This window comes from Prionailurus bengalensis, chromosome X (assembly GCF_016509475.1).
Source record: "Prionailurus bengalensis isolate Pbe53 chromosome X, Fcat_Pben_1.1_paternal_pri, whole genome shotgun sequence".
Lineage (NCBI taxonomy): Eukaryota > Metazoa > Chordata > Mammalia > Carnivora > Felidae > Prionailurus > Prionailurus bengalensis.
The window spans coordinates 1,675,190-1,694,815 of record NC_057361.1 but is presented as its reverse complement, the minus strand read 5'-3'; the positions used below and the strand labels follow the sequence as shown (position 1 = coordinate 1,694,815).

General features: G+C 47.3%; 1 protein-coding gene across 1 annotated transcript; it reads left to right on the top strand.

Moving 5' to 3' along the window:
- The first annotated feature begins 509 nt into the window (after nt 1-509).
- Nucleotides 510-18,885, top strand: LOC122477807 (arylsulfatase L-like). Its single transcript, XM_043571200.1, has 11 exons — nt 510-1,124; nt 2,135-2,179; nt 3,377-3,526; nt 4,295-4,416; nt 5,625-5,747; nt 8,822-9,245; nt 10,669-10,805; nt 12,351-12,485; nt 13,175-13,337; nt 15,826-15,947; nt 18,441-18,885. Exons 1-11 carry the CDS (start codon nt 976-978, stop codon nt 18,797-18,799), a joined length of 1,929 nt encoding a protein of 642 aa, XP_043427135.1. The 5' UTR covers nt 510-975; the 3' UTR covers nt 18,800-18,885.
- The last annotated feature ends 741 nt before the right edge of the window (nt 18,886-19,626 follow it).

Below are 19,626 nucleotides of genomic sequence, written 5' to 3'. Positions count from 1 at the left end.
TTACGGGCCTCTGGTCTTGTCCCTCAACGGGGAGCAGGGAGCGAGGTGGGGTGCACCACAGGTCACGTGGAAATTCCAAGATGTGTCTCCACTTAGTCGGGTTAAAAAAACTAAACTAAAGCAAACAGTCCACAAAACACAAGGAGTCCCGCTGCCCTCCTCCATCACCCGCACCCGGGGCGGAACCTTGTTCCTGTCCTTTGTTAAGTTCACAAAGAATGTTGGACGCCTGGAGCCATTAAGACTGCTGTTATCTGCCAGGCGGGAGCCCCCAGTGGAAAGTCTGCAAGGCTCAGGCCCCCGGGTGGGGTTGGGGGGGGTTGGTGACCACACACGAGGGGCTTTGAGGGGGGACGTGTTGACAGCACGGCACACCTGGGAATGCGCAGCAAAGTCTGTTTCAGGAAAGCCTTGGAAAGGAAGTCTTTGGTGTGACGGCTGGGCCTCCGACAGGAGGAAGCTGGCTCCCCGGTGAGTAGAAAAGAACAGACACAAACGAAAACAATGGCCTCAAACCCCAGAGCAGCTCCCCAACGCGGGCATCCGCCTTGGCGGCTGCGAAGTTCCTGGCCTGTGATGCTGCTGGCCCGCGAAGGCACACCTATTTTCCGTTCCCCCTTTTCCATGCGGAGGCAGACGCAGGCTGCAGGGGAAGGGGCGCGGGCTGTGAGGAGCTCGGGAGAGGCATTTTCAAGGCAATCGGTTGGCCGCTTTGGAGGGAGACCCAGCACAGAGCCCTGAGCTGAGGACAGAGGTCAGGAGGTTGCTGCGACCCGCTGGGGAATGAATGAGTCACCGGCCCCCGCGGGGGCCTGGTGCGCTGCCCCCCGGGCGCCTTGCGTGTTCTAATGAGTAACAGAAGGTCTCCTGTACCAACAGGCCGCTGGCCACGGCCCCGGCCACTCTCTGCACAACCGAACTTGCTTCTCCTCCACCTCCTTACTGTGGCTTTGAACGGGCTGAGTCGCTGTGCACATGCGTGCGGCCGGCCGGCCGGCTGAGGAGGCCTGGGCACTGGCGGCCGCCTCAGGACAGTCCCGCAGGACCAGCCGTGCCCCCTGCTGCACTGCCAGCCGATCGCTGAGGTCCAGGCGGCCCGGCCCCGACGGAGCACAGCCATCCAGGTAACTGGGAAGCCCACAGAAGCGTGAAAGTATCACTGACTGGTCCCCCCCACCCCATCTCTCTCTCTCTCTCTCTCTCTCTCTCTCTCTCAGACACACACACACACACACACACACACCCCTGGGGTGATTGCAAAAAGGAACCAGATTGAAAGGAAACAGAAAAATCATGCAGAGATGGGGAAGCATGGAGACGGAATTGCGAACGGGTCTCAGAGCCTGTGGACTCGACGTGGCTGGGATCCCAGAGACCGGAAAGGGAGCTGGTTTTGGGAGCAGGTCCAGGCAGAGCCGGGAAGGCAGGCTTGCTCTCTGGGGTCTGGAGGACATCGGGGAAGCTGCGTGCAATTTCTTCCCACCCGGGGAAGAGACTGCATTGAAGGGCTTTTCTTTCTCTGTGTCCTTATCTTTAAAAAAAAAAAAAAAAATTGACAGGGGCGCTTAGATGGCTCAGTCGGTTGAGCACCCGACTTTGGCTCAGGTCATGATCTCACCATCTCTGAGTTCGAGCCCCACGTCGGGCTCTGTGATGACAGCGCGGAGCCTGGAGCCTGCTTCCGATCCTGTGTCTCCCTCTCAGCCCCTCCCCCACTCACACTCTGTGTCTTTCTCTCTTTCAAAAACAAATAAACATTAAAAACAAATGAAGAAATGAAAAGACCGGGAATCTATGATTTGTGGGGCGAACAAAGCTGACCAGATCTGTAAACGTTGTTTCAGTGGAAGCCAGTGACACCCAGTCACGTTCCAACAGCAGAGTGGGGGTAGCGGCGACGTGGGCAGAAAAGCCCCAAATATTTATCGTCCTGCTCATGACAGACGCACATTCTTAACACAGCGTTCAGCTTCCTTAAAGCCTTTCTGACAGAGAAGACCATACTTACGTGTTCTCGGTAGCTGTTTTAAGGTTTTATTGACACGATCCGAGCGCATCAAAGTTTCCCGTTCGATAGGTAGGTGCTATCTTACGTGTTGAACATCGTTATTACATACGTCCTTGTTTCTTACAGGAAATACGAGCGAAAAGAGAACATGTTACGTCTGGAGCACGCTTGGTAAGGTAGAAACACGTGCAATCTCCAGTCTTCTGTTTGCGCCTCTACCTTTCTTTACGCCCCCTCGCTCAGGACGCGCTGATAGAGCACTCCGGCACACCTAGCAATTGCTGATGCATGTGGGGCGCTGGCCGTGGGGCTCAGGGTTTATATCGCTGTCCCACACTCTGCAGTCTGGGAGCCACTCGAAGGAATTCCATTCCAGTTTTCCCAAACCGCGTCGTCTGGTTTTCCGGGGTGCCCACACCGCAAATCTTCTTTGGAGACTCAGATCCCATGTTGATTTCATGGCCCCGGGGATTGGCACACTCTTGTCCCTCTGTATATGCACCTGCCCACAGAGACTTCCAGAAACAGGAGGCTCCCCACAGAGGCCACGGTTATGGTAGCGATAGTGGTAGGAAAGGCACCCCCCACCCCGACCCGTGCCAGTCTTTGGCAGTTTCACACTAGAATATACGGCAACTTTTCACAGACTCAGAATCACCAGATGGCATTGGTGAGCTTTTGCCCTGACTTGGGCCCTGACTCAGTGGCCCAGGTCCCACCAACGGGCCACAGAGACCGAACTTCAACACAGTTTACTTGTTTAAAGAAAAACAAGGAAAAGGGAAAGGCAGAGAGTTGTAGCTGTTCTGGGGACCTGATCCAAGCCACAAAAAAAGGACTTTCCTCAGTCATGGTATGAGTCCTAATAACAGACCCCAGGGCTTCCAAAGACAAAATGTTTACGCTTCAGATAAAATCATCAAGGGCCACCTGGGCAGCTCAGTCAGTTGAGCGTCCGACTCTCGATCTCAGCTCAGGTCTGGATCTCACCGTTCGTGAGTTCAAGCCCCACCTCAGGGTGTGTGCGGACAGTGCGGAACCTGCTTGGGATTCCGTCTCTCCCTCTCTCTCTCTTCCTCTCCATAATGCTCTATCAAAATAAATATACAAATTTAAAAAAATAAAAAACCATCCCTCTCTCTCTCCCTCTCCATAATGCTCTATCAAAATAAATATATAAATTAAAAAAAAAAACCATCCAGAAGGTGAATTGTTTTCAACTTTAAAACAAAAATCAAATACCTGAGAAATGTAGTCAAACCCTTCCACAACACGATGCAATATCCAAGTCCCCTAGTGACGCCCCTACAAACGCCACTATTTAACTGGAAAGCAGCGTTAAGCTTTCGTTGGCGCCTTGCCTTGCAGGACCTGGCTAGCTGTGACAGTCGGCGCACTTCTGGGTGTGACGCCCTCCGCCAGCAGGGATCTATCTGGTTCGCGTCCAAACATCCTTCTTCTGATGGCAGACGACTTCGGCATTGGCGACATCGGCTGCTATGGCAATGACACCATCAGGCAAGGATCTGAGAACGGGTCCTCTGGCGTCTCGATGAAAACCCCACTGACAAGGGGTCAAACCTTTGACGTGTGCAGTCCGGACCTTGACCGGATTCCGTACACGTCCGTGCCACGCCCCCTCGCACCTTGCTCTGCCCTCACGAGCGCTAACCCCAGCTCAGATGCCTCCTACGTGTGACTCCTCACTTCACTTTGAAACGTGGTTTCTATCAGCACAGTCCATGAGGGACGGTGTCCAAAGATTCAATGGTGTTGCGTCTAAGTCAAACACCAGGGCTTCCTCACCCTCCACTTCTGTCCATCAAGTCAAGTCTACCCAACCATGCATGACTTTTCCGGTGCTCCCCACTGGAAAGCCCTGCTTCGGTCACACAAATCCATGCCCCCGTCACCCCAACATACCTCACCACACTAACCTGTCATCACTGGCCCGTCTCGTGTAGAATGACCTCACTCCATCACCTGGGTCACATTCTAACTGCCCTTGGGCCCTGAACTCAGCCAACACCAGGAAGTGTCATCTGAATCCCACCCTCGAGTCCCAACGACAGCGTGCGGCTGCCATGAGGTCGAATTTTCAGGTCCTCTCATGGTTCACGTGACGTCCAAAGTTCTCGCCACTGCCTTTTGGCCACTCCCAAGAACATCTTGCTGTGCTAAATGGTGATGGCCTGATTTTTCTATGAAATATGTAGCAGTTCTTGTAGACAAAAAACCCGTGTGTGTCTTTGTTCAGCAACAAAACTGTTCGTGTTTCTTCTGCAGGACTCCAAATATTGACCGCCTCGCACGAGATGGTGTGATGCTCACCCAGCACCTCGCGGCCGCGTCAGTGTGTACCCCAAGCAGGGCAGCTTTCTTAACGGGCAGATACCCTCTCCGATCAGGTCTGTTCTCCCTCCTGTCTCACCATGGCTCTGGAGAAGAGCGTGTTCCCTGTAACTCCTCTAATGCAGGTATTAAAGCATGGGTCCACTGGTATCGTGGGGAGAGAATAATCTGATATCGCCATAGTTTTACCATCAGATATAGAGCCCCACCGATAATGACGTGACTCAGATGGGGCGTTTCAGTAGGGAATAGACAAAAAGTTGGAAGTCTGTGTGATGTTCTTGGACCCTAAGGACGAAGAAAGTCCATTATCAAAGGTTTTCCCCTTTGGTTAAAGCCAATTGATTGTACACGTCAACCGTATCTTGAAAGGCCTTCGCAGCACCATCTGAAGTAACGGGCTGGTGTTTGAATAACTGGACACTGGCCTGGCCATGTGACATATCAAATGAACTGTCACAGACCCTCCTGTATATGGGTTTCTGGCACCCTCTCTTGTCCCAGGGAAGAAGGAATCCTGGCCAACTTAAGCTGAAACACCCCACCTGTCTTTGTTATGGCCGAGAACTACGTATGTTCCCCTAGTCTCCTGCGGAGTCAGATGCATTCTCAAAGGTTTGGAAAATCTCAGAAAGAATTCTCCAGGTCCCCAAAAGATGATCAGTGGGAACTATGTTCACTCTTTGAACCAGGTGGATCTTCCCTAGTAAGACTGAGCTTCATTGGTGGAAATGGTCTAGGGGGCATAGAGCACCTTCTAAGTCAGTGGTTTTCAACTGTATACTTCAGAACTTCAGAAAAATGTTTAACCTACGTTTTGGAACACTCACGTCCATGCCTTGGGTATGTCAGGGCTGGTAGGAATTATAGCCATGGCTCCCTACCCTGCTGGCACATTTGAATCATCTAGGGCGTCTTGCAACCCACCCCAAATTCCACCCCCAACCAACTGAACTCAAACTCTCTGGATCGACGACCAGGTTTCAGAATAGTTTGAAGCTTCTCAGATGATTCCAAAGTGCAGACAAGTTTGAGAACCCCTGGGTTATATCAAGAGTTTGCTGAAATTATAAAACCAATTTTAATTCCCCTTCCTGTGTCCTTTCATCCTCTTTGTGTGTATAACCTTCACACAGCAGCACAGTTAAGTGTTTTTGCTAATTGTTCAATTAATTTTTCACTGCCTGTTTTACATGAAAAATTAACCATAATGGCAAATGTCGGTGTGTGATGGTAACATTTCTTTGAAAATGATTCCTCAAAGGTATGGTTTCCAGTAATGGTTATCGTGTTCTTCAGTGGACGGGAGTATCTGGAGGGCTCCCGACCAACGAGACAACGTTTGCAAAAATATTAAAGGACAGAGGCTATGCCACTGGGCTAATAGGTATGTGCAGTTTTTAAAGTATTAATCACATTACTTTTATATGAAGAGGATATTCAACCATAAAGCTTGCAAATTACGTGGTCATGACACACTGGGATCGTCCACTGGACAGAAAGCTCCCTCCGTGCATGCAGGAACGACCTTAAGACCTGCAGGTTGCTTCGTGCAAAGTACATGCTCAAGAAATGTCCGCTCAGTGAAACATCTAGCATGTCATATTATTTGCTGATGCACTGTCACAAAAAAATTAGAAAATTCTTTTCTAACGTCACCAAATTACCAACAATTTCCACAACGTCGTTCCCCCTAAATTCCGCTCAGAAATGTGCCTCTTAGTACATTCCCTCTCTGCTTCCACAAATAGCATGCTTACTTTTCTGTATGTCAACAAACCATGTCATGTGTAAGTACAATCAGGGACAGTAGTTTCTTGAGAAGGGACCAAGCTGTCACTATCATTATCATCTTACACTGATAATTTTTATTAACAGTGCCATTTATTGATCATAAAAAAGCAAGACCACCTGATACACTGACCATCAAATCTGACAGGCTCTTTGTTGTTTTCGGGACAGAAGTCTACCCACGTGGAACATTCCTTGGAAAATTGCATGAGGTTTTCTGGATAGGAGGCACCATTTGGGGTGTTGGGAAGATACACAGGCCTCTTTGTCAATACCCTAGTAGTGACAGTAGAGAAGCTAAACACCTGTCATTGGTTGAACTTGACAGTTGTGTTCTGTAGAACCTAATGTCCACCATGATCCTGACCATCATTTCAGTGCTTTAACAAAGAAAGGGACAGGGGCGCCTGGGTGGCGCAGTCGGTTAAGCGTCCGACTTCAGCCAGGTCACGATCTCGCGGTCCGTGAGTTCGAGCACCGCGTCGGGCTCTGGGCTGATGGCTCAGAGCCTGGAGCCTGTTTCCGATTCTGTGTCTCCCTCTCTCTCTGCCCCTCCCCCATTCATGCTCTGTCTCTCTCTGTCCCAAAAATAAATAAAACGTTGAAAAAAAAAATTAAAAAAAAAAAAAACAAAACAAAGAGAGGGACAATCCCAAAGTCAAGAAATCTTTTCCCCGCTGACTACAGCAGATTGCATTTTCTTTTTTTTTTTAATTTTTTTAACTTTTATTTATTTTTGAGACAGAGAGAGACAGAGCATGAACGGGGGAGGGTCAAAGAGAGGGAGACACAGAATCTGAAACAGGCTTCAGGCTCTGAGCTGTCAGCACAGAGCCCGACGCGGGGCTCGAACTCATGGACCGCGAGATCATGACCTGAGCCGAAGTCGGCCGCTTAACCGACTGAGCCACCCAGGCGCCCCCAGATTGCATTTTCTAGAGCAATCTGAGCATCCTGTGCCTTCCTTATTGACCTACCAGAGACCTTTGCAAATTCAGGCACAGTAGATTGAATAATGCTCACCAGAGATATCATGTCCTACATGCTGGAGGCTGAAAATATTACTTTCTATGGAAAAAGGGTCTTTGCAGATGTGATTAAGTTGAGGATCTTGATATCACCTCACACCTGTCAGAACGGCTAACATTAACAACTCAGGTGACAACAGGTGTTGGCGAGGATGTGGAGACAGAGGATCTCTTTTGCATTGTTGGTGGGAAAGCAGCTGGTGCAGCCACTCTGAAAAACAGTATGGAGGTTCCTCAAAAAACTAAAAATAGGGGCGCCTGGGTGGCGCAGTCAGTTAAGCGTCCGACTTCAGCCAGGTCACGATCTCGCGGTCCGTGAGTTCGAGCCCCGTGTCAGGCTCTGGGCTGATGGCTCAGAGCCTGGAGCCTGTTTCCGATTCTGTGTCTCCCTCTCTCTCTGCCCCTCCCCCGTTCATGCTGTGTCTCTGTCCCAAAAATAAATAAACATTGAAAAAAAAATTAAAAAATAAATAAATAAATAAAAAATAAAATAAAATAAAAATAGAACCACCCTACGACCCAGCAATTGCACCACTAGGCATTTATCCAAGGGATACAGGTGTGCTGTTTTGAAGGGGCACAGGTATCCCCATGTTTATAGCAGCGCTATCAACAATAGCCAAAATATGGAAAGAGCCCAAATGGCCATCGATGGATGAATGGAGAAAGATAATGTAGTATATTTATACAATAGAATATTACTCAGCAATCAGAAAGAACGAAATCTTGCCATTTGCAACTACCTGGATGGAACTAAAGGGTATTATGCTAAGTGAAATTAGTCAGTCAGAGAAAGAGAAATATCATATGACTTCACTCATATGAGGACTTTAAGAGACAAAATAGATGAACATAAGGGAAGGGAAACAAAAATAATATAAAAACAGGGAGGGGGACAAAACAGAAGAGACTCATAAATACGGAGAACAAACGGAGGGTTGCTGGAGGGGGTGTGGGAGGGGGGATGGCCTAAATGGGGAAGGGGCACTAAGAAATCTACTCCTGAAATCGCTGTTGTGCCATATGCTAACTAACTTGGATGTAAATTTAAAAAATAAATTAAATAAACATCACAGTTATGTTCACAAATGAAAAAATAAAATAAATAAAATAAAATAAAATACGGATCTTGAGAAGACAAGATTGTTCTGGATGACCCACGTGGGTCTTACGTGCAAGGACAAGGGTCCGTTAGAGAGAGATGTAGAGAGATACATGACACAGAAGGGGAGAAGGCAGTATGGCCAGAGGCAGAGATGGGAGGGATATGACCACAAGTCAAGGAACACTGGGAGCCCCCAGAAGACATAAGAGGCAGGAAAGATGCTCCTGTGGAGCCTACAGGTGGAGCACAACCCTGTCACCCCTTGATTTGGGGCTTCTGGCCTCAGAACTACAACAGCACAAATTCCCGTTGTTCTAAGCAACCATGTTTATGGTAATTAGTCACAGCAGCCTAGGGAACAATATGGCCCATAACGCTGCCACACGAGATCTGGGTCCAGGTTGTGCTTTAAATCACAGTGAGCACTACTCACACCCATCTGGCTGTCCTGTCCTTTATCCGTTCCCAGCAGAGCACCCGGAATGTGGCGAGCACACGATACCCACTAACCAATGACCCAACTATTTTGCCTTTCAGGAAAATGGCACCTGGGTCTCAACTGTGAATCTTCCAACGATCACTGCCACCACCCTCTCAACCACGGATTCGACCATTTCTACGGAATGCCGTTTTCCATGATGGGAGACTGCATCCGCTGGGAACTGTCAGAGAAGCGTGCAGGTATGGAGCGGAAACTCAACGTCTGCTTCCAAATCATGGCCGTGGCTGCCCTCACGCTCACCGCTGGGAAACTCACCCACCTGACGTCAGGCTCGTGGACTCCGGTCATCTGGTCAACCATGGCTGCCATCTTACTCTTTACGACCTCGTATTTCCTGGGAGACCTGATTGTTCACGCAGACTGCTTTCTGATGAGAAACCACACCATCACTGAGCAACCCATGCACTTTCCAAGGACGACGTCTCTTATTCTCAAAGAGGTCTCGTCCTTCATCCAAAGGTGAGTGTCCAAGGAAGGGTTAGCTTCATCCTAGGGCTCTGGTCCATGGTGAAAATGCATTTTGAAAAGTCTTTTTCTATAATGAGGATAAGACCAGTGAAATCACCGTAGCCCAGAAAGACGTTTTTGGTAAACTGTGTCATAGATGATGTTCAGTTGAGCCCCACTTGAGTCAGTCCCATTGTGTAAGCACCCGCTGATCACCACCGGCCGTATTTAACTAACAAAACAAACTGAAACACCCGTAGATTTACAATAAATTCTAAATATTTTTAAAGCTCTATCATCAGAACTACATTGTCCTCTTGGTAACTTTAGGCTAAATGTGAGTTTAAGTAACAAGGAACTTACTGTGTCAGAGCCCAGAGGGACTTGATGAAAAGCTACGCCAAACAGAGGTAGTTTCTATGCTCCCCAAGGGTGTTCCAGTAAAGTGGGGGCAGGGGAGCCCCTGGCAAACCCCAGTTCACTTGGTGGTGATGAGGTTGTGATCATGTTCCAGAACATTCTTTTCATGGAAGTGCCTAACGTGAGTCTGAAATGATGTTGACAGTTACAGTTGACCTTGAACAACATGGGGGTTTTGAGACGCCCACACCACGTGCTGAGGAAAATCACGAATAACTTTGACTCTCCCAAAACGTAACTGTTAATAGCCTATTGTTGACTGGAAGTTTTACTGATCACATGAAGAGTCGATCAACACATTGTTTGTGTGCTATATGTATTCTATGCTGTGTTCTTACAATAAAGTGAGCTAGGGAAGCCCAGGTGGCTCTGTCTGTAGAGCATGGGACTCTTGATCATGGGGTTGTGAGTTCAAGCCCCATGTTGTGTATAGAGATTACTTAACAATAAAACTTAAAAAAAAAAAGAAAGCCAAATATGCAATATCACTTTATCCTATACACTAAGGATTGAGGTGGGAACCTATACCGACATAATCGAATGAAATAAATACCTGAATTAAGTAAACTCCAGCCACCTGGAATTGTCTTACCTTCAGATCCAGAGGCACATACACCTATAAACTGCTAAAAACCAGGAAAAAAATTCGTGTCATATCTGTGCCATTTTTTAAGTTTCTTCATTTATTTTTGAGAGAGAGAGAACCAGCAAGGGAGGGGCAGAGAGAAAGCAGGAGAGAGGATCCAAAGTGGGCTCTGAGCTGTCAGCACAGAGCCCGATGTGGGACTCGAAGTCAGAAACCGTGAGATCATGACCTGAGCCAAAGTCAGACGCTCAACCAACTGAGCCACCCAGGCGCCCCTCAACAGACTTTAGAAGGGTGACGCCATCACATTAAACACTAGCAGGTAGACTTCTTTAAGGACATGACGATCTAGATCCCTATTTTGCATCTTCTAGGGCCTCGGTCTCTGCTTTACGTAAAAGTAAACCCAGTCGTGTTATTTATTCTCAGAAACAAGCAAACACCTTTCCTCCTCTTTGTGTCCTTTTTACACGTGCACACCCCTCTGATCACCACCGAGAAGTTCCGCGGAAAGAGTGTCCACGGGCTGTACGGGGATAACACGGAAGAGATGGACTGGATGCTGGGTAAGTAAGTGCCTTTTCCCCGTGCAGGCAGGATGGTTGCTTCTCTGGAAACAGCAGCAGGAAAGGAGATTAATGCAGACTACAGATGGAAGAGGCAGTGTGAACAGTGTGATCTCATTGCACAGGAAGGCTGCGAGCGATTGTAGCCTTTTCGTCTCTCTGATGGCTTTGTTTCTTGTCATCACACTGTCTTAGGTGGGTTGAGGTTGGATTTTCCCCCAGGAGAACAGAGCTTAAAATTCCCGTGGGGTAGGATTGTCTTGCCCTGTTCTCCCAGTGCATCCCCTGCGTTTGGAATGATGCCCAGAATGACAGAAAGGGCACATTTGTCCCATGAGTACATGGATACAGACACACACACACTTCCCTGCTCCTCACATGAGGATTCGGGTCCCCTCGGGCTGATGTGCCGGTGGACGGAGAGGGCCAAGAGATGCAGAATGATGGGAATCAGATTTTAGGAGAAAACATACTGTAAGAAATTCACCAAAAACATCACTTTGGAGGAAAACGTATGACTTGAATGAACTGTTGGAGAAAATAGTGGCGGCTGTGAGACCTGTAGGCAAAGATTGATGTCACATCGCGTCCCCCCATGGGACTTTGTGATGCCATTTTCTTCAGGGCGAACTCATTCTCCATTACCACTATGGTCCTTGTTTGGAAAAGATGAAAAATGACTGGAAAATCCAGAGTCGGATGGCCAACCAACTGAGCCACCCAGGCACCCTAGATATTGAGTGTTGAAAATGGAATTCACCATGTCACAGTTGGGGGAAAATCTGCTAAATGAATACATGTGCAGGTGTATGTACTCGAACACTTACTGAGTGATAGAATCTGAAATTCTACAGTATAGAGCTAAGAACCCCCTAAGTCCATCAAGATAAGGAACCCAAGATACATTTAAGGAATCTTTTCTATAGCCTTAGTGCCTCTGTGTTCCAATTTCAAACACAACCAAACCACAGTATGATCATTTAAAAAAATTTTTTTAAACGTTTATTTATTTTTGAGACAGAGAGAGACAGAGCATGAACGGGGGGAGGGCCAGAGAAATAGAGGGAGACACAGAATCCGAAGCAGGCTCCAGGCTCCAAGCTGTCAGCACAGAGCCGGACGTAGGGCTTGAACCCATGAACCGTGAGAACATGACCTGAGCTGAAGTTGGATGCTTAAGCGACTGAGCCACCCAGGTGTCCCCTGTTTTTCGTTTTTCATTTTTGTTTAATGGAAGCATGGTTGACTCCATAATCTTTTGCCTCCTTTTTAAATTTTTGCTATTTTTTTTCCTATGCAATATATTCCGTGTAGCTTGCCTGAAGCATGTTGGAAACAGAATGGGGTGCATCCGAGGGTGTATATGAACCTTGGGTCGGTGATGCTCAGAATAGCATGACTACACTGGTGTTTGTTCCCATTCATGTGCTAACACTAAAGGTTTATTCTCATGGAGAGCTCCAAAATACTCCAGCATGCACGGAAGACTTTGGTTTAAGACGGCCTTCCCTTTTGACTGGCTCACATGCCATCTATTCTTTGCAGGGAAGATCCTTGATACTTTGGACACGGAAGGCTTGACCAACAGCACCCTGGTTTATTTTACGTCGGATCATGGGGGATCTTTAGAGTCTCGACTCCGAAACAACCAGTATGGCGGCTCGAATGGAATCTATAAAGGTAGGGAGAGTCCCAGATCCTTGTGTCTGGTCTTTATCTCCACCCTACAGTTCCCCACCCTTCCCTTGGAATGGGGCCATGCATGTCAAGAGAGTCACCAGAGACTCTGCTTTTCTATTCAGGGTAGAAAGTATAATTTGTCATACTGAAACTTGATTTTTTTTTTTTCTTTTGCACAATGCTGTGGTTTCGGTAGAATCACAGAATTATGAAAACATCACCATCGCTCAATCGCAAAACATGGTCAATTCCTCAGAAAGAAACTCAGTACCCTGTGCCCAGCCCCTGGCAACCACCAACTCTTTCTCTTGTTCCCCTCTTCTAAGCAGTTCATGTAAATGAATCGTGCAGTACGTGGTCCTTGACAACTGGCTTCTTTCAGCGAGCACGATGTCTCTCCCAGGTCCACCCACATCCTGGCACCTGTCAGTGCCATGCTCCTTTTTATGGCTAAGCTTCCATTGTGTGGAGGGGCCACAGTTGGATTACCCATTGATTGAGTGAGGGACTCTGGAATTAGGCAATGTATCCAAGGAGGGTGGGTACCCGTGGTGGCCACATCATATGCAAACTAGAATGCTATCAACCACAGACATATCATTATCAGATGTACCCCAAGGATTGTAAAACACACTACCAAAAAAAAATACGGCCCGATCACATTCTTTTCTGTTCGTGTTTACACACAGGTGGCAAAGGGATGGGGGGCTGGGAAGGCGGGATCCGCGTCCCGGGGATCTTCCGGTGGCCTGGGGTGCTGCCGGCCGGCCGAGTGATCCACGAGCCCACCAGCCTGATGGATGTCTTCCCCACTGTGGTCCAGCTGGGGGGCGGTGAGGTGCCCCAGGACAGGTACATAACAGCCCAGGGAAACTCAAGCAGCTCAGTTTTGCATGCAGACAAACGTGTATGTGAAATGTCATTGTCACTTCTGCATTGCGTGACGTGCCCGTGATATCAGTTTCTGGGAAAACACTCCAGGCCCCCCGTTATGAGCTATTAGGATCAGCTGTCCGCTTCATTTGATACACAGAATGTTTATTTCCCTTCTCCCGATTCATAAGTGGAGCCATGTTATTATGGTGGCCATCGAAAAAATCTAACAATTCATCGTGGGAAATTACTTTTCATGTAGTGTGGTAGAGATTTTGTACAGATTCCAATTTTTTTGTCTTAAAAATTATGGAGACTTTTTGGGGAAATAGAAAATAATATTATTTCATAATCTAATTAATTATGTATATAATCATATAATCATAATGATGCAAAAATATAAGAAATATATGATTCTCATACAATTATAAATTGTTTGATATATATCATGTCGATCTATCTATATGTAGATCTATCGAGATATGTAGATTTAGATATGATTTAGATACGTTTTCCATATTTTATGCATATTCATGTAAATACATATATATTTAGACATCTTTCTGAACAGACAAAAAATTTAATGCCTTCATGGTATTTTCTTTCAACCATCCCCTTATAATTTTTAGCCTCGCTTTAAAAAAAATACCGTCTTATCATGTTACTGTCTGTCATGACTACCTCCTTATTAAGAATCCCCTAGAAGGTGCATTCCTGAGTCAAAGCGTATGGCCGTTTACAGATAAATCTCTTCACGTATTTTCTCAAAATTTTCCCTAGGAACCACAACCAGACATATGCGAGATGTCTACTTTAAAACATAACAGAGCTAAGATAAATATAGATTTTGTACAGGTAATTTATATAAAATTACTCATATGTGTGTATACAAATATACATATATGTGTGTATTATAATTTCCACCATTTTATCCCTGGAGAGGTTGAATATTTCATACCTTTAGTCAACATTCTTCTGTTTTTTCTTGCATTGACTATCATATCTCTGGTTGATTTTTTTTTTCTAACTGGGTGCTAATCTTTTTTTTATAATTTTTTTTTTCAACGTTTATTTATTTTTGGGACAGAGAGAGACAGAGCATGAACGGGGGAGGGGCAGAGAGAGGGAGACACAGAATCGGAAACAGGCTCCAGGCTCCGAGCCATCAGCCCAGAGCCCGACGCGGGGCTCGAACTCACGGACTGCGAGATCGTGACCTGGCTGAAGTCAGACACTTAACTGACTGCGCCACCCAGGCGCCCCTGGGTGCTAATCTTTAAATTAATTTCTAATTTATCATTTGCTTTAAAAATAAAAATTTGACATGTATATTGCAAATGTGTTTCACTAGATGAAAAAAGAAATGCAGCCATATAATGCATATATTTATATGTTATATATATGTGTGTATATATATGGATATATAAGGATATACACATGTATTTATGTGTATATATATATGGATATATGTATATATATATGGATATCCATATATATACACACAAAACCAATGTTATATATTGTATGTGTGTGTATATATATGGATATATATAAGGATACACACATGTACAAAACCAATACTATATATTATATATATGTGTGTGTATATAAGAATATATATAAAGATATATATATGTTTATGTGTATATAAACACGATGAAGAACATTAATGAAACTAGAGAAAAAGATCCCCTTTCCATGGGCATCTGTCAAAACCTATCCTCAGTATCGGTGATTTACATCTGACCCACAAGATTCTGAAAAGTAATCAAGACAATTAAGAAAAATCAGGAAGGATCGCTGCAGTTGTCCATAAAGTCATTTGATTACCTTCAAGTATGGGGAAAGTTAATGGCCCGATACATCCACGCAACTTTACCGCTTTAGGAGTGGTGGGCAAGTCCCAAAGAAACACAGACCTGTTTCCCACCCCGAAGCAGTGGACCCCGTCACTAGGACATCAAGTGCTCAGGGCCATCCCTGCAAATCACAAGTAGTGGGTTTAAGCTGTCTCCTACAAAGTGTGGAGAAAATGGAACCGGAGTCCCTAGAAGACCTCCGTCCTGAGTGGGATGGAGTCACACCTTGGAAACTGGAGAAGACAAGGAAGGGAAAAGGGAAGAAAACCCAACAGGTGGGGCTAGGGGAGGGAACACAAAAGCAGGACGAGCAGCAGCCAAGGAAATGGTAGTCTTGATGAATACACCGTAGGCTGCAATGGCTTAGAACCCAGTAGAGTATAAAACCAAAGAGACAGGTCACAGAACCTTCAGCTTATGTCTGCATTCCTAACAAGGTCGGTCTGGTAATAGCCGGATCCTTGGGGATACTTTAGCCAAAGGTGATGTTGGCAAAGAATGGAGGCACCTGTCCCAGTGCCCAGCGCTTCCCTAAACTTGCTAAGGCTCGAGCATGCCTTCCGTGCATCCTTGCTGCACCCCTGAGTCCCTGTGCTCCTCGTCTGCAGGGTGATTGATGGCCGGGACATGCTGCCCTTGCTGCTGGGGACAGCACAGCACTCGGATCACGAATTCCTGCTGCATTACTGCGAGAATTTTCTGCACGCAGTCCGCTGGCACCAACGTGACGGTGAGTTCTCTGGAACACGGAGTCACGTCTTGGCTTGTACTCCCATGGCTCTGCTTCACATGAGCCCTTATTATCCCTTTCTTGACCGTATTTTCCCCTCACAGCTGCCGGATGCAAGCGGTCAGTCACCTTATCACCATATTACCATTGTTTAGGGGATTTCATGTGGCCTTCCAGAACACAGGTGTTCTAGTCTGCCTCTCATCTTTGAAACCTGTGCTCTTAACCTACATTGGTCTCCACCTGTCCCAACCACCTTATCTCAACGACATGGTTTCATCCTTGTAATAATCACAAGTTTATGATATAAGCAGCAACATGCATACCAAATAATTTTTGCATTTCAAAACTTCCTGGGCTATTTTGGCCCACTGGCCTTTTAAAAGAAGTCTAAAATCATTTGCAAGGGCTTTTTTTACTGTTTATTTTTTTTATAAATATTTATTTTTGAGAGAGAGTGCAAGCGGGGAAGCGGACAGAGGATCCAAAGTGGGCTCTGCATTAACAGCAGCAAACCCGGTGTGGGGCTCGAACTCACGAACCATGAGATCATGACCTGAGCTGAAGTTGGATGCTCAACCAGCTGAGCCACTCAGGATGCACTGCAAGATTTTTTTTTTTAATCCGATGGGACTATGATTTGGCTCTGCATCCCATGTATAAACTGACTCTGAGAGAAGATTGGTTATCTTTACAATATCAGATTTTCCTGACTGAGTCACGTTATGCCCCTCTACTTAGTCTTTTTGTTTAAAAAATATTGATTTCATCAAGCACATTGTTCCCATCCCTACTAATTTCATTGTATTTTAATTGCCTCCATATTTCTATGCATCTGATCTCCATCATCACTTAAGTGGCATTGCTAGAGGTTTTCCATTGTTAGAAATTTTTTGTTTAATTCAGCTCTTGCATTTACTGTAGAACTGTTAGTTTTGAATTTTACACACAATTCATCTGCTGCCACCTTTGTCTTCTGATAACAGAGTTTCATTCATTTGAGTTACTTTTCTTCATTTCTATTTCCCTTCTATTACTCTTCTGTGCCTTGACATTTTCTCCTCTCTTTTGGATTTGCCCTATGGATTGATTGGATTTGTGACTTTATGATTGCATAGGTTTTGTGTTTCTTTTCTTCCTCCACTGTTTGGGAAGAACTGTATCCTTCTTGTGATTTAACTGTTATCTTTCCATTCCTCAAAACCATCCTCTAGAAGTCTCCAGCCATCGGAATCAAGGGTGAAGGAATTACTCTTGGGGTCTCCCTTATTTGAGGAAGTTACCATATTTTTTTTTAAGTGTTTAGTGTTTTAGTGTTTAGCATTTTTTTGGAGAGAGAGACAGAGTGTGAGCGGAGGAGGGACAGAGAGACAAGAAGAAACATAATCTGAAACAGGCTCTAGGCTCCAAGCTGTCAGCCCAGAGCCTGACACCGGGCTCCAACTCATGAACTGTGAGTTTGTGACCTGAGCCAAATTTGGACGCCTAACTGACTGAGCCACCCAGGTGCCCCCTATAACATACACAGTTTTAAAATATTTATTTATTTTTGAGAGAGAGAGAGTGAGCAGGAGTAGGGCAGAGAGAGAGGGGGGCAGGATCTGAAGAGGACTCTGCACTGACAGCAGCAAACCCAATGACGGGTTCAAATCCATGACCATGAGATCATGAGCGCTGAAGTCAGACACTTAACCGACTAAACCACCCAGGCGCCCTTAGATTGTTTTCTTTAAACGTCCCTCCCTTTTCATCCATTATTTTCCATATTATTGTAATCTACATCCAGGCTTCAAGTTTGTTCTTTTACATTGTGGCTGCCCGTTAATGACCTCTCATCTCACAGTAACTGGGCGAATATCTCAATGTTTTTTCAAGGTCAGTAGACAGTGGGTGATTCTGGGAAGCCAGTGAGGGTGCTGTTGAAGAGGCTTGAACGTTGGGAATACGCTCCCTGTCTACTGCCCCCGCCCTGGGTTACACATGGCTTCTCCAGACTGACTGTCGGGATACACGCGTGGGGGCCTCCCTCCCAGAGCAGCAGGAAGCCGGGAGGACAGGCTGTGCAGCTGGCACAACCCAACTCTGGGCAGGAGGCCAGTGCAGCGACCTCCCCGGTCCCTCCTTCTATTCTTTCAAAGTCCCTTCCTGAGGCAGAACCAGGATGGGTGCCCTCCCAGAGAGGAAGGTTGGTTGCTATAGCTTGCCCCCTCCTTTCTTCCTCCCTCCCTCCCTCCTTTCCTTTCCCTAGCTGCCCAGCGCCCTGGAGCAAGCTTCATGAGAGCAGCTAGTGCCCTTGTAAGCCTCTGAGCATCCTGCCTGGAACTACCTACCACACAAGGAACTCACTCCGTTGTAGCTTTATTGAGCTGCCCAATCTGCCCTCCATTCATTACATCAGACACTTGGGCTTCTCCCAACACCCTTCCTCCGTCTCCACCTCAACTCATCCTCCTTCTCCAGGTCAACCCTCTGAGATTCGTGTCCTTCCCTCAGGAGGAAGACTGTGGAAAGTCCACTACACGACCCCAGTGTTCCACCCACATGGAGCCGGCGCCTGCTACGGGAGAGGGGTGTGCCCGTGCTTCGGGGACCAAGTGGCCCATCACGACCCACCTCTGCTCTTCGACCTGTCCAGAGACCCCTCCGAGGCGCACGCCCTCACGCCGGACACGGAGCCCGCCTTTTACCGGGTGATGGACACGATCTCACGCGCCGTGGAGGAGCATCGCCGGACGCTCAGGCCAGTCCCGGTGCAGCTGGACGCGCTGGGAAACATCTGGAAACCCTGGCTGCAGCCGTGCTGTGGCCCGTTTCCCCTCTGCTGGTGTGATCGGGAAAACGGCCAAGCATAAGCGCCTCCAGGGAGAACCAGGTCCCCCTTCCAGATCCCTGCAGGTCTTTGCTGGTGGAATTAAACCTCCCCTAGCGGGTTAAGTTATCTATTTGTGAGGGCGGACTAGTTTTGCATCTCAAAACAGGAAGTTATAACGAAGAGGCAGCCCTGTGCAGTCACCACTAGCTAGAAGGAGCCATGGGGGGGTTGGGGAGGGGGGGTGTTCAGACCACCCACAAGGAAGTGGGGAGGAGCAGAGCCCCCCACCCCCACCCCAGGGACTTTCACCCACAGACCTCAGTGTCACCCAGACGAGGCCACTCTGGCCCCATCAAGAGCTCCGAGTCCCAGCGGAAGGGAGGTCCGTGCCAAACAGATTTTCAGGCAAAGAGCAGGTGCGCACCCAATATAATCAACGACCCCGAAAGCGTGGGAGTCGGGCCAGGTCAAAGGGCACAGGCGGATCATTATTCTTGGTGAACAAATGCCCCAGTGATTTAGGGACACCCAGAATTTGGGGGCTGTGCTGAGAATTGCACGTCCTTCGGCTCCGTGTTGGAAGGTCACTGGGCGATGACCAACCTCCCTCGCTGGCTGGCTTTGCACCGCATCTGCCCAGGACGGGGCCTTTACTCCAGACTCCGTGCGCAACTACCTGTCGGTGCACACACACAGACACCTAGTTCCCGCCTGTGACCCTCCCCTGAGCCCAGCATCTGCAAGGAACCACGGAGGACGCAGCTTAAACCACAGAAATGTATTTTTTCAAAGCTCTGCAGGCCGGAAGCCCCCCAGCAAGGCGCGGGCAGGGACGAGGGCGTAGGGCAAACTAGGCCCACTCCCAAG